General features: G+C 37.2%; 1 protein-coding gene across 3 annotated transcripts in view; it reads right to left on the reverse strand.

Moving 5' to 3' along the window:
* Window positions 1-15,081, reverse strand: part of MGAT4A (alpha-1,3-mannosyl-glycoprotein 4-beta-N-acetylglucosaminyltransferase A) — a 76,439-nt gene that overhangs the window by 33,665 nt on the left and 27,693 nt on the right. For 2 of the 3 annotated variants that reach the window (XM_085213702.1, XM_085213708.1), the window contains exons 3-5: window positions 13,049-13,216; window positions 9,493-9,633; window positions 7,839-7,972 (exon numbers count right to left, since the gene is read on the reverse strand). In XM_085213702.1, coding sequence (XP_085069828.1) covers window positions 7,839-7,972; window positions 9,493-9,633; window positions 13,049-13,216 — 443 coding nt within the window. The remainder of the gene's footprint in view (window positions 1-7,838; window positions 7,973-9,492; window positions 9,634-13,048; window positions 13,217-15,081) is intronic. The other variant, XM_085213711.1, reaches the window with a different exon arrangement.

Consider the following 15,081-nt stretch of genomic DNA (forward strand, 5'->3'; position numbering starts at 1 on the left):
GTAGTAAGTGCAAGAACAAACTTTTCTACCTCCCAGTTCTAAGTACTCATCAATTTATAATACCTAGTCCTAAGGGTGTCCATTAGATTCAATAGCTCCTTCTGGATCTTCTCGGCTCCTTTCAGAACCAATTTACTCACTTGTATTTCATCATATTCATTAGCAGCAAGGTTCATAGTCTAGCTATGCACTCACTTGAAATACTGTCTTGATTTTAGATTTTGCCTCTTAATTTCATATAGAGGCATCCAGATTGCATCGGTATCACCGCAACATTAGAATCAGTTCCAATCCTCACACATAAGACCTGAACAAACAAAGACAGTAAGTATAAACGGGACTGGAGTTCAGTTGATACAGAAGCAGAGCAAGTGCAGAAATACCCTGCACCAAGCCCATACACTAAACAAGACACAGTACAGCTAGAAGAAACAAAAATAGCCTTGAAGTTCAAACATCTATACTGCATTGTAAAGCACAGCATCCCTGTCCCCTACTTTATTTTCTTCTGTTGACAACCAATGTCAACACTTGGCTAGTTAACAGTTCATTTTAATATTAAATTCTCCAAGGGATGAAAAAATAAATCTTAACAAAAAGTAGAACACGAGGGAATGGTAGGATACCACGCACCAGCAACTGAGAAGCCTGATCTAGAGGAAGGTGCCATGGCAGGGGGGTTAGAACTACACAATTTTAAGGTCTCTTCCAACTCAAATCATTCTGCAGTTCTTTCCAATTCTATGATTCTCTTCTTCTGGATGGATGACTTACCAAGCTTAACTTTTTTTTTCCCCCCCAAGCTGTAATTTTCAAGATGCACACTGGAATACTATGTAAAATGCACAGATTCATAGTAGATTACTCTGCTTTGAGCAGAGGTCCTTTCAATCTCAGTGATTCTGTGAGTATCAGATCTTGCCTCATCAGACCAAACATCTGCTTGGATTTAATTTCTATTTTGGTAGCCAATAAGAGTCGGTTTTAGGAAGGGAAGTGCAAAGAGAAGCAAAGATGACAACAAAATTTCAAAGATTTATTTATAAGTCACTGGGAAATGAAGTTAAGCTACCAATCCTACAAATTCAAGAAGAGAAACTTCAGGGAACACTGGGAAGATTTCATATATCAGCTGTACTGCATACTCTAAATAATATGGTTTCTCTCACCCATCAGATTGCCCAGATTTTAGTTTTTACATGACATCTAGCAGAAGTCAGCCTGAACTTATCCAAGAGCACTTTTTCCCTTGAAAAAGAAAACATATTCTCTGGGAAACAACCGTGCTAATCTGCAAAAAGTGCTAATCTCATTGTTTATTCATTACAACAATTTCATTTGAACTTTCATCATGCTTGTAGAACATGGGCGGAATAATTTAAGTGTATTTTAAATAATTACGAGCAATGCAAAATTTAACAGCCTCCAGAAAAGGCAAAGTAAACCTATGTTTGACTTGAAATGTTGAAAGCACACATGAATACAATTACCCATACTCAAAGCCTTAAAATTCACATAGGAAAAAAAATCACTTGCTAAAATGGCACTTAGACAAATTTTTAGAGATTCATGTGGTGAAAAGGCCCTCAGGATTAGAAGTAAAGCAGAGGTTTCTAATGGTTGCAACAGTGTAAATACAAAAACAAAGCCTGTGGAAAAAGGTATTATTATCTGTTAAAGTTCAAGCAATACACGTGAAAAAGATAATTTTCAAGAATGCAGTGTCTGCTTTCAGATCTTAAGCAGCAATTTCAAGTTAAACACAGGAAACATGAAAACAAGGTATAGATCAAAAGGGGAAAAAATGTGATGTCATAAAATAGGCTGCTAATGTTACATAAACAAAAAGGAGCCTCTAGGTCCTACACAAGCTAATGACTTTAGCCTTCCCTTACTCAGAGCCCTCATCCTAACACAGGTAAGAAACATCTTTTTCCCTCCAGCTGCTTCAGCATTAAACTCAATGCAGTTGAGGACAAGATTTCACAACGCAAAGCCTTGGCAGCAGTGTCAGAAATACAAGTTAATTCTTGTATCAGTCCACTGTCGTTTGTCCCTACCCTTGCACCCTGCATGTCAGCTCCTCAACCACGAAGGCACGTGTCCCTACAGGTTGTGCTGTCAATTGCAGCACCACAGAGAACAAGTTTAGCTCCTAAGAAGGTCAGTCAGAAAAAAAAAACAACAAACAGACACACACACACACAACTTAAAAAAAAAAAAAAATCAAGGGACTAATCAAAACAGCACATTTAGACAGAAATAATGTTAGCACCACATAGCCTTCAACTAGCTTTGTATATATTACAGACGAAGCCTAGTTTGTAGAGTCTGAAAGAAAGCAGAGTACTTGGCCTGAAAACCTGGGGAAAATTCTTTGTGCGCTCGGGTGAGCCTGTAAATCGTGGAAAAAGTCTAGATGGTCTGTTTTTCCAGACCAAGATAGGTAGCAGTTGTGTACAGCCAAAAGCACGCTTCAGTGCAGTGTTCCTTACGTAGAGGACAGATTGATTCTCTCCTCACTGCCTCTAAGTCAAAGCAGACCACCGTAGTAAAACTTGAGAACGCCATCCAAAACTCATTGAAATCACCTACTACAATGCCTCTGAAATAAACTTATTACAGTTACCTTTCATCTCACAAACATTTTAGATACTACTGGAAAGTTTAGAGACAACTCTGCTCTATTAACAGTGATTTCCCCAATGAGAAAGATCAGATTGTTACTGTGACTCTAGTGCATCTAAAAAGTATCTTACAAAGAGAAGCATTTCACGTCTAGAGCTTGAGAAAAGAGCGGTCTTGAAATTCACCATTCTGCTGAGACACTACATTTATCTCAGGTCCATGGCAGGTTTCAAACTCCTGTCAAGAATCTTTTTTGAGAGCTAAGATCGTATCACTGGTTTAATGCCATATAAAGTTTTGCTAGCCATTATTATGAAAAGAGGAATGTAAATCCCTGATGGTGATGGTGCCCAGTATCAGCAGTCCACATTTTCTAGGTGCCAAAGAAGCTGAGATTACAATAGCAGCTTAAATAAATACCTCAAATTCTAATTGGTAGCCTGAGCTACCCCTCTAGATATAAGAGCTAGCTTTATAAGTAGCAACTGTGTTCATCCTGAGCAGAGTTTTGAATTAAATGTCCAAAACAAAGACTATATTTAATATTACCTGGTGAACATCATATAAATTTAGCGCAACAGCCTTCACTTTTATTTAATATATACACATTCATACATATGTATATGCGTGTAAAGTGTGTGCTTATGCCAACATCCAACTCAAGATGTGTGATTAAATCATCTGAGAACTTGGAACACAATTCTTCAGCACAGCTTTCACGTTTTCGATGATTAACAGAAAGAATGAAACGTCTCTGTAGCCAGGACAATATAAATGTGTCTGGGCTGAGAGCAAGAGACAAAATACACTTTTTTTTTTTAAACCTATCAAGAGATATATCAAAGACATCTCTGATTCCAGCCCACAGCTAGAAAAGGCAAAAATAAGGCCTGCCTATTTTTCTGGAGAAGTTTTCCATTTTGCATTCTGATGTCACTACTTCCAAATCAGTTTTTGCAGTGTTTGGCCCAGTGTGTGCATTCAGTGCTTAATTCGCTAAGGCTTTTCTCATACCAGTGCACAAGCGGTGTGGTTTAACCCTGGCACGCAGCCCAGCACCACACAACTGCTCACCTACCCTTCCCACAATGGGATTTGGGAAAGAAACAGAAAGGTAATAGTGAAAAAAGTGAAAAAAGAAAGGTTGAGATAAAGATGGTTTACTAGGTAAAGCAAAAGCTGTGAAAATGAATTAATTCACTACTATTTATCAGCAGGCAGATGTTTAGCTACTTTCAGGAAAACCAGGCTCATTACACATTATAATTCTGTGGGAAGACAAGCACTCTAGCTCTGAATGTGTCTCCTCCTGCAGGTTCATTCTCCCAGCTTTTAGTGCTGAGCATGTCCCCATATGGTACGGGATATCCCTTCAGACTGTCTGGATCAGCTGTCCTGGCTGTGGCTGGCTCCCAGTTCCTTGCTCTCCTTGCTGGCAGGGCAGCACAGAAGAAATTTTTGCCTCTGCACGCCACTGCTCAATGACAACTGAAACATCAGTGTGCTTCCATCACCACTATTTTCATCACAGATCCAAAACAGAGCACCACACAAACCCCTGCAAAGGAAACAGGGGTCTGTGCCAGCCAAAACCATGACAACAGGACAGTACTTTGGTGGGTGCTTGCATTGGCCTAACCCAGCCACTAGACAAACCTTGCAAAAAAATAAAAAAATAAAAAAAATTTGCAAGATTCTCCACAGGAGGAAGATAGAGAAAACACCACTGAAGATTAACAACTTTTAATTTAGAAGCCACTGTTCACATAAACAGCTGACAGGGTAACAACAGAAGATGTTTAAAGTTCAAATGTTTCTACCCTAAGTGAGTTGTTTACATAAGAAAGAACAGAGCAAGACTAGAATAACTGATATGTAAGAAAGGGAAGCGTACAGACTGGTGCTCCAACAGTAAGTGGCTGGACAATGGCCCTACAATTCTGTGATTCTGTGACAATCACTGCCCAATCAGACCTAATCAGTAGCACACGACATTAGCAAACTACTTCTGCATGGCTACCTCTTCTGATTTCTGAAATGATTTGCGGTTTTTGGTTTTTTGGTTTTTTTTTTTTACATTCTTGGTGAAATTAAGGGCTTCTTGTCTTTCCAATATACATTGATTACTGCTTGTAAAAAAGATTGTGCTGAGCACAGTCACTGATTAATCAAGCAGACTGGCAATCATTTGTGATATATTTAGAGTGAGTCTAAGACATTTTCATTAAATGGGACCTTCCAACAATTATTTATTTATTTATTTTAAATCTTGTTTGGATAGCACAGAAGTATTTTAATCTCTCTCATATTCAGACATGTATGCTACTGTTGTTCCACTCTGATGCGGATATTTCAAAACCAACTTTCTCTTGTTATTTGCAATCCTTACGAAATAAAAATGCTAGGCAGTCACTTTAATTTGATGCTCATAGATACTTTAAACCCAGAGCCTACAGCTTAGTCAAAAAACAAGTTTTCATACAAAGCAAGTTAATGAGATACGAATCGTTTCTTTCAAATCATCTCAACATGCTGCACAGTTAAGACGAAGAAAAAGATTTTAAGTGAAGATGTACAAGGAATTGTTCCTGCTTATCAGTCATTCTAATGAATCCCTGCAATTATTCTGCAATAAAATTATTTTAACAAACTGGAGAACATAGACGTATGTCAGTTACTGGGACACTTGCACAGCTTTCTGACAAGCAATTCTAGTAATTATTTAAATTGGTGATTAGATATCACGTCAACCGAGATATTTTAGAATTCCTTGAACTTTCAAGTATGGAAATTTACTGTGTATAATCACATTACTGAGAAATATCCATACAGTAAATTAATATGCAGATGTCTTTATTTAGCAACCATAATGAGCCTATATTTACTAGCTCATCTGTTTACACTGCTCATGCTGTTTGCAGAAGGTCATTAGCTGTAACTTTCAATTTGTTTTCCACGAAAAAAAGTCAAATTTATAAGAAAGAAGTGAGATAGAACTGTTGAAAGAAAGAAATGAAGCATTAAAAGAAGTTTCTTAGGGTGCTTAGCACCAAAGAGATTACAGCTTATAGCTATGTCTCTCAGCAATGCTTATTAACACCTTCAATTCAACTTCTCAAATTGAATCAGCAAGAGATTGTACAAGCCTTTCAAAATACTACTCTTCATAACAGTTCTTTTGTAGAAGTATTTTTGTAAAGTCTAACTTTTCCTTGTTGTTGGCACAAGCTACGGAGAAAGCAGATAGTAGTTCTAAACTTTTGAATAAGATTATATCACATCATGACCATTTCTCACAGTCCTCAAACTGCACAAACGTTTAACAGAGGCCATACCGTCCTTCAGAAGCTTGTGCCACCATCTTGCACCGCTGGCAGAAGTTCAAATGTACTTCAAGTAGCCTTCCTTAACGCACACGTGTTAGTGCTGGCAATGGTCTAACATTTTAGCCTAGGAAACCCCACAGTCAAAGCTACGTTGAAAGCAAAAGCACTTAATTTTGTTTAAGTACAAATAGAAGTCAAGGGGAACAGGCTTCAGATAGCCAGAGAAAACGCTTATTAAACCTATATATTCCATCTTGCAGAAAGAAGCTGAGAAGTACAGCAAAATCCAGAAAAAAAACAGCACATTACAGTTAAAGATGAAGTACCTACTGTATCGTATTATTCATCGAGTTTCCTGTAGCAACTACAGAACAGACTGGAAGACATTGAACATTAAGAAATATAAAACAGGGATGGGAATAGTAAAATAGGTGAGAAAACTGAATGAAGAAAAGAAAATCTAAGGAGGTTATGGTGGGATAAGAATTCAAACCTAGGCTTCTCAAATTTTCCCAGACATTCATGGCTTGCTGTGTGCCCATGGCAGACAGGAGGTTAAGCAAATCCTGCTCCCCTCAAGCAGCAAAATCCCTAACATACAGTGGCTCCAACTCAACTGTTTGTGTAAAACACAACTCTCCTTGTGCTGAAAAGCAACAGCTCTCATTTTAAAATGCTGAGTTTCTTCAGGCCACTTAAATATTATTTAATTCCCAAAAGAATTAATTCCCAAGAGAAAAAAAATTAAAAAAAAAACTCAAAGGAATAAAGTTATTTAACTATGGATAATCCAGGCACACCAGCACAACTTGTCTAAGGTAACACGAGAAACTTGTGTAGTTGTGGACAGGGGTGTGGATTCTCTTTGCTCCTATTCTAAGATTTGTAGAAGACCAAGAATCCAGTGATATCATATGGTCTACACAGCTCAGATCTCCTTAAGTAAACAAAAAGAAACTTTTAAACCTTAAAAAGAAGCCACGCTAAAAGGCAATAAAACTATTCCTTCACTAAACTGATGAGAAAACTCAGCGTTTCAGTAATTCAGAATGAATTCTGATCTCCTGATACTCTTAATCAACAGATTTTTTAACAATATTTCCTTGCAGAAAAGCAGCATAGGCACTGGCTCACAGGATTAAAATGATTTTCACAGTTATATCTAGTAGACTCAAGTTTTCATCTGTGGGACTCAAAACACTGATTCAGCAGAGCAATATACAGTTAGATGGATGAAGATCAAACATTCCCAAGTTCCAAATGAGACTCTTGAAAGAAAATATATACATCAAAATAATTATATGCAGTTCTCAGTATCCAGCAAAATTATTCCTGAAAGCTGTCTATCATTTTCCTTAAGATTTCAGCTAAATCAGAGCCAAACTGAGCAGACTATCCAACTGAATATTGTTTGAACTAGTTCATCAAAAAGGTCCAGACAATGTCCAGAATGGCCAGAAAATACAATTAGCAATCGTCTGCATGTAACTTCTCCAGCTGTAGCATCAATCTAAGGAAGGACTAAACGTGAGCATGAAGAGAAAGGAAAGTAAACTCCCTTCTGTACCACAGACTCAGTCATTATGTTGATATCAAAGGAATAAGATTATGAGCACATCTCAGTTACTACGTATAAACAAAAGAAGACATGCAAAATAAGCAGTCCAATGAATCCATGACCACTATCCCTCCATAAACAGAAAAAGGCTGGGCTCTTTGTGATCTTTCATCTCAGAAACACAAGATCTTTCCTTCCATAAAAAGGAGATAGAGGCACAGTCATCTGTTTATGTTCCAAAGAAAAAGGAGAGCTTCACTTCCTGAAAGGAGTAGCACGTGTTTAAAGACAGGTTAGAAGCCGTATAAAAATATTTCTAGTGTTACCTCTCCTATAAAGACGACCATAACACAATCCAGTTTTTCTTCAGGGGACAACTTATCAATAAGGGAGTGGAGAGTTTCTGTAAGGTAAGACTTGACTTTTCTTTTCACTGTAGGTATTCCCATTACAATGGAAACTGAAATCAAACAAAACAGAAATGTACTTTCAGTAATTTCATACACAAAAACAAAATCAAAAAGTTAATTTTTTAATAAAGCATAACTTAAGAAATGCAAGGAGTTAAAAGACTGAGAAATCATAATTAAAAACAGTCTTTAACATATACCACTGATCAACAGGAATGTGATTAACAATCACCACAAATGCTCAGAAAAAACACTGCAAGGAAAAAAAAAACAACCCCACGCAATTCTAGATATGTCAGGCTACCACACAGGTAGTAATCAACAATCGCTGTATTAATCAGGTAAGGCTGCACTAAGAGTTAAAGAACAACTAACTTCTCTAACTTAATTTTCCTGTTGGAATAGCCTTTTTTTTTCTTTTTTTTTTTTTTTTTTTTTTTTTTACAACTCAAGTATTTAACTCCTCAGAAGTCTTATAAAACGGCTCTGCTGATTTTGGCATTGATCAGGAGAGGGGAAGACAGGAAAATTAATTTAACTCAATTTTCTCCCTCTTTTTAATTAAATAAACCTGACTCCAATTTCTGTTTTGTAATTTCAGACTTCTGTCATATATTCCCAACAGGATATAACACAGGCTTCTCTTAGAATAATAAAGAACAAGAACATTTGCCTTCCCAGATAACAACATTGAAACAAATGGTGTTTACAGTCAGAAAAATAACTGTGGCTTGAGCTCAGACATCTGACACGCAAGCATGCCTTAATGTTAAAAGAAGCAGTGATGAAATTCATTGCAGTAATGAAAAAAAAATACAGGCCAGGAGTAACTAATATTTCTTTCAAAAGCAAGGATAGTAAGGTTTAGATAAAAGATGGTCTATGGGATAAAACATGAGCCCTTCAAATCAGATGACCCACAGAGAAGTAAGGATCCACCAGTGGGACACTCACGCTTGGAGACAAACAATACTGTGAGATTCATCAGCTTGGTTGGGCCTTACCCTACTTACTTTCTAGAGCTCCTAGAGTGGGATTGAGTGGAGGTATCCCAATGACCAGTATTTAGAATTTGTGAGGATTAAAAAGAAAAGGGGATCAATGTACTGCAACACAATATTGCTTTTTTCCCCTCCAACCAGTCCACATTTTATGGATGCAATTATCATAGTGTGTCCAACACTGAGTTATAACCAACACTAAAATAATTATATCCATCTATTGGTTGCCACACATATGGAAAAGATGAGAAGATATGCCCAGCAGCAGATCAGAAACTGTAATATTCTTGTTTCCTTCTCTTTTACTTAGTAACAAAAACTCATCCAAACTAAATGCTTTTTAAAGTGTACCTTAACATGGGAAAAGGCATGACTGATATTACGCAGAAAAGACCAAAGCTGAAGCCAAACTCCTTTCATCATGGATTCAGCATGAATTCTAAGAGATATCAATACGACACAAGTTAAATGAGCTGTCCTTGATCTACTAAGTAATGCAGTAAATTGTACTACAAGAACTACAAAGTCCTCCAGACACAAAACATAAAATAAACATTTTATCAGCATACCTCCTGTCCTTCCAAGGCCAATCTGCACAGAAGGTTGAAGGCTTCCTTCATTTTTCAACAAATGAGGCAAATGGTAATAAATATTTGGCACTTGAAGTGATTTTTTACTTGTTAGTTCTTTTAGTAGTTTCAGCGTCTCATCTGCAAACACACAAATTCAGTAACAAGGAAAAAAGAGCATTAAAAAACTTTACGCAGTGGTAAATCATAAAATTCCCAACTTGATCCTAACTAAAAAAAAGAAAAACAGAACAACGATGCATTTTACTGAGGCACTGTATCTCACATAAAATAAATTCTTTTCTTGTTTTAATTTTTAAAATAAACAATGGTCAAGATTATTTTCCTCCCTAACTTTGTAACAGATACATTCAATACTTAATTGATCACATAACATTTACAGTGTATAATAACAGAAGAATGCTCCATTTATTTAGCTTGTTTTGTGGGTTTTCCCCCCATTGGATCAAAATGGAAAAAAATTTACCTAGTTTTCACTTGCAGTTACCAAAATCAACACAATGCAGCAATGCTACTACAAATGAATAATTCTTTAAAAACTATATTTTCAAAACATATTGAATAGATTTTATACAGATAGATAAGAAGAGTATTAAATATATAATTAAGATTTTGAGTATTTTTGGAGTAAAATAAATGCTAGAGTGAATTTACTTTAGCACATTAGACATTTTAAAACATGTCTGTCTAATCTTGTGGCTTGCCTAGGCTGCATTTAGCAAAAAGACATCGTCCTGGGGCGCATATAAGATATACAATATAGTTCATGTATATAGTACAAAACTTCCTTTTCTTTTTTTAATATTATAATTAAAAAAAAAAAAAAAAAGCAACAAAACCCTAAAATTAGTGAGATAGTTGACCTTGTTTCTGTGAACCTAATGCATCAAGGTCTGGCTCAATAGCACAAACACTAATCAAGCACATCACAAAACTAATTGAAATGCACATCACAAGTTACTTTATACTTTTGCAAGATGCCAAAAACTAAAAAATGTCAGCACTGCACTGGGTATTTCCTCTGTAGTGAATGTGTTAACTCATTAAATTACTTCAGTCAATAACGCAAGCCTCAGTTTAATTAATTAAAGGAAAAAACTTGTATGTCTACTTAATAACAAAAAACACATCTTCACAGGCATGCACACATTGCAGGCGGGTTGAAATATTACTATCAATCAGTGATCCCTGCATTTTACTCAGCAAGAGGCACAAGCACACGTAATATAAATGGGTTTTGGTTCGATTGAGTGTGTGTAGTGGGCAACGAGAGGCAGAGTTAGCACTGCACCGTGCCCTCCCCTCCACAGCATTCAGTCATCACCTATGCAGTCTCTGCTCGAGATACATGCAACCAACTCATGAAAAATTTCACTAAAAGTCACATCGTAATGTTAAAAGTGTACGACCTTGTGGGGTCACATTACTAGCTGTCCAGGGCCACGTGTGTCCCACAGGCCATGGTTTGGAAATGCCTGATTTACAGTATTTCTTGCTTCTTCTAGAGTACGCTGCCTCTCAGGACGTCCAGGTGGTCGTCACAAAGCTGTCAAGTACAGTTTTCCCTGCTGTGTTGTGTGTTAATTTTTTTACATCACGTGTGAAAACAAGTGTCATTCCAAGCAAGCGCTACGACAGCACATGGACCTTTGCAAGCTTATAAGCCCTACAATATCAAGTTGTCAGAAACTGGAGACAAGGTTCGCAAGAAAATCTGAGTTGTGCTGGAATGCTTAAAGTAATTCCATCAATGTCACTACTCTCAGATTCTGAGCATAACTTCAAACCAGAAGGTCTGGACGTTGATTAATTTTCGGTTTGGTGGGCTGTTTTGTTCTTCTGGCTTTTGGGGGGGTTGGTTTTGTAGGGAGAGTATGAGACTAAATCCCTGACGTCTTATAAGCTTGAAAATGCCTTTGCAAATAGATATCTTCAGCAGAGATGCTACTTTTGATAGATTCCAACAAAAATAAGTTTCACGTTTTCTGCTATCATTTCTTTTCACTTCAACTGCAAAAAAACTGGACTAAAAATTTCCTCAAAATGTGACAGCTTTTTGTATGAATGAGTAAGAATTTATAGAAAGTAATCTGAAATTGTTCCAAATTCTAAGACAGCAAACAGTATGAAGTATATGTGTACTTAAGTACATTAAACTTAGTAGCATCTATCTAATCCTACATTGTGAGAACAAAAGCTCAGGAATTCAGACATCAGCTGACTTAAAATCATGGTTCCACATGGGGAAAAATACAACAACAACAACAAAAAAACAAACCACTGGATGCTAAGATGCTCCACAGGCAGTTGGGATCCAGAGATAAAACATTAAAAACATGTATCAGTAACTTCAGTTGCATCAGAAAAGAATAATGCTCTACACTGCTACTGACTCATTTTTAGAAATAAATTAATCACAAATCCAATATTAACTGTATATGACTTCCTCTATAGTTGTTAACAAAAAAAGGATACACATGTAACAGGAAGACAAGACTCACAAGACAAGTCCATACTGTTTCTGGAGACCCAGGGAACTACAAAGGTTCAGGCATACAGTGTATAAGCAATTCTTACCAATATCAGAACAAAGTCTGATATTATTATAACCACTGTATAATTATAATTCTAAAAATTAAAAAAACAAACAAACAAAACTATAGAAACTGGTAAGCCATAGCACAAATGCAACTAGGTAACAGATTTAAAATCCTTTATCCAGTGCTTTGATTTGCAAAAAAAAAATCTTTAGGGTTTTTTTTCCTCCTCATTAGGCCAGTACAAGTGACATTTGTGCATCAAAATCAAGAAATCAAACCTCTGCCCAGAAAAACTTATATTTGCTATTCACTTTCAACCTAAAAAAAAAAAAATAATCAGAGAAAGTAAAGCAATTATGACAGGATTTTAAAAGGTACCTTCAGTAATCTGAGTAGCATGAAGGTGCTCCCTTACATTGCCAAACACAGCTCTTAGTAAAGTCTTGAGTATCAGATTCAGAAATGGATTTAGAAAATATGCAAGACTCTACCAGTTTATTTAATCACTTGTTGATTAAAAGGTACATTCTGCAAATCACAACCAATACTTCAGACAGCCTATATGCTTTTTTAAATAACCCAGCAGATTTTTAAACTTATTTTAATTGCTTCAAGCTCATCCTTTTCTTAGAGTGCTCGCTCATCTTTCCCCTTAAGTTCTATTTAAAAAGTGAGGTGAGTTGTTGTCAAAATATTCCAAACTATGTATGGCATATGTATTCAGTCCCAAAAGTCCTTAGAATGAACAGTGGCTGGCTTGTTAGGAATAGAAATTGAAAAAAACAAACAAACAAAAAAAAAAAAAAAAACAAAACAAAAAACAAAACAAAACAAAAAAAAAAACACCAGCCAGCAGATACAATTCATTTCATAGATTCGTTACTCATACTGATGAACGGTTTCACTCAGCTTTCTTGGTATTAATTACTTACTCTACAGTAACAAAGATGTTCATAGTCCAGAGTTATAAAAAATAGCTCAATCACATTATGTACCTGAAAAATTATTCAGTGCATTCTTACTTCCATTCGTTTCTGCTACAGCACGCCTGAATTGCTCCAAGATAGCATTCAGCTCAGAAGAGCGTTGCAGAGTCCGATGCTCAGCGATACGAAGACGTTCCTTCAAAGCGTGAAATTCCCGTTGATATGCAATCAACTTTTCTAGAGAGAAAAAAGATGATGCTGGTTATTTTGGGCAACAAATACCTACAGAGAGTTCTAACAAGGAATAGAGGCTGTTCAGCATCTGAAACAGAGCCACCAAGGACACAGCCCAGCACAATACCATCCAAGTACTTACACAAGATACAGAGGGAAGAGTGAGCAACAGCAGACAAGGATGCCAAGCCAGCACCAAGGGGCATATGCTCCTCACCACAGCCTCCACTACTCAGTATCATCATCATAAGACAACTCTGAATCCTTTTTTTTTTTTTTTTTTGAGCAGAATGCCCCCAAACCCTTTCTTTTAAGAAGTATAATAGCAGCAGAACCTTAAAAAAGCACAGGTGATGTCTTTTGAAAGCCCACTCTGTATACTTGCACAGAATCACCAAGATTGGAAAAGACCTACAAGATCACCCAGTCCAACCACCCACCTATCACCCATAGTTCTCACTAAACCGTGTCCCTCAACACAAAATCCAAACGTTCCTTGAACACCTCCAAGGTCAGTGACTCCACCACCTCCCTGGGCAGCCCATTCCAGTGCCTGACCACTCCTTCAGAAAAGTAGTATTTCCTAACGTCCAGCCTAAGTCTCCCCTGGCGCAGCTTGAAGCCATTCGCTCTAGTTCTATCACCAGTTACACAAGAGAAGAGGCCGACCCTCAGCTCACTACAACCTCCCTTCAGGTAGTCATAGAGAGCAATAACGTCTCCCCTGAGCCTCCTCTTCTCCAGACTGAAATCCCAGCTCCTTCAGCCGCTCCTCGTAAGGCCTGCGCTCCAGACCCCTCACAGCTCCATTGCCCTTCTTTGAACCCGCTCCAGGGCCTCAATGTCTTTCTTGCTGTGAGGGGCCCAAAACTGGACACGGTACTCAAGGTGTGGCCTCACCAGAGCTGAGTAGAGGGGGACAAGCACTTCCCTGTTCCTGCTGGCAACACTGTTTCTGATGCACGACTGACTGAAATAAACGCACGTCTCCTTTAAAAGAGGACCAAAAAGGAAGAAGGAAATACCAAAGCTCACTTGTTCATTTCTTGATTATGCTCTTGCCACCCACAGTAAGCTTCCCTGCTCTGTGCATCTCTGTTTCATCTTACTTACCATTTCCCCAGATCTTCTTTCTGCTTACTATCACCACTCTCCTTCAGCCAATCTACAGATACTGGAGTACCTTAAGCAATTTTGTTTCTCACCATCACTCTTCCAACCACACACTTATAATCCGTAGACGTATTTGTTCTGTTACCTATTGATTCTTAGTTTTTAGTACTGCAGTGGTAACAAAGGAACTTTAAAAGCAATTTCTATCTCTTCCTGTTGCTGCATTACCGGATTGCATAGACTAATGAAAGAATTACAGCTTTCCCTTGCTAATACTGTTGCCATTTCTTCCAACTTCTTTCAATTCATTTTTTGTTTTGTAGTTGGGATGTACTGTTCTGTTTTTAAAGCATTATTAGGTAAAATGGCCTGCATTTAAAAGATGGAAAAATAAAAATATAGATTGCTACTTCTCAAAAAACATTTCTCTTGCCAGACTTTTTTCATTAAAACCAAATGGTTATTGCCTTTGCACCAACAAACCCAGAACACAATAATGCTGGCACACAATACAGTGCTAGGCAAACCACACTCAGACAACTTCCAGACTGCTGCTTGAAATGGGATTTGTTGCCTTAGTCAGCAACATTGAGATGGAAAGGAAAGTTTTCTGGAGTTTCTGGCAAGAAGGACATTCTTACTTGCCAATGATACTTGTCCCCCTCCCCCCTAAAAAAAATTAAAAATAAAAAAATAAAAAAATCAAAGATTGCTTGGAACCATGTCTACAAGTTACAGTAAAGTTACAAAACATT

Source organism: Meleagris gallopavo, chromosome 1 (genome assembly GCF_905368555.1).
Source record: "Meleagris gallopavo chromosome 1, MGAL_WU_HG_1.1, whole genome shotgun sequence".
Lineage (NCBI taxonomy): Eukaryota > Metazoa > Chordata > Aves > Galliformes > Phasianidae > Meleagris > Meleagris gallopavo.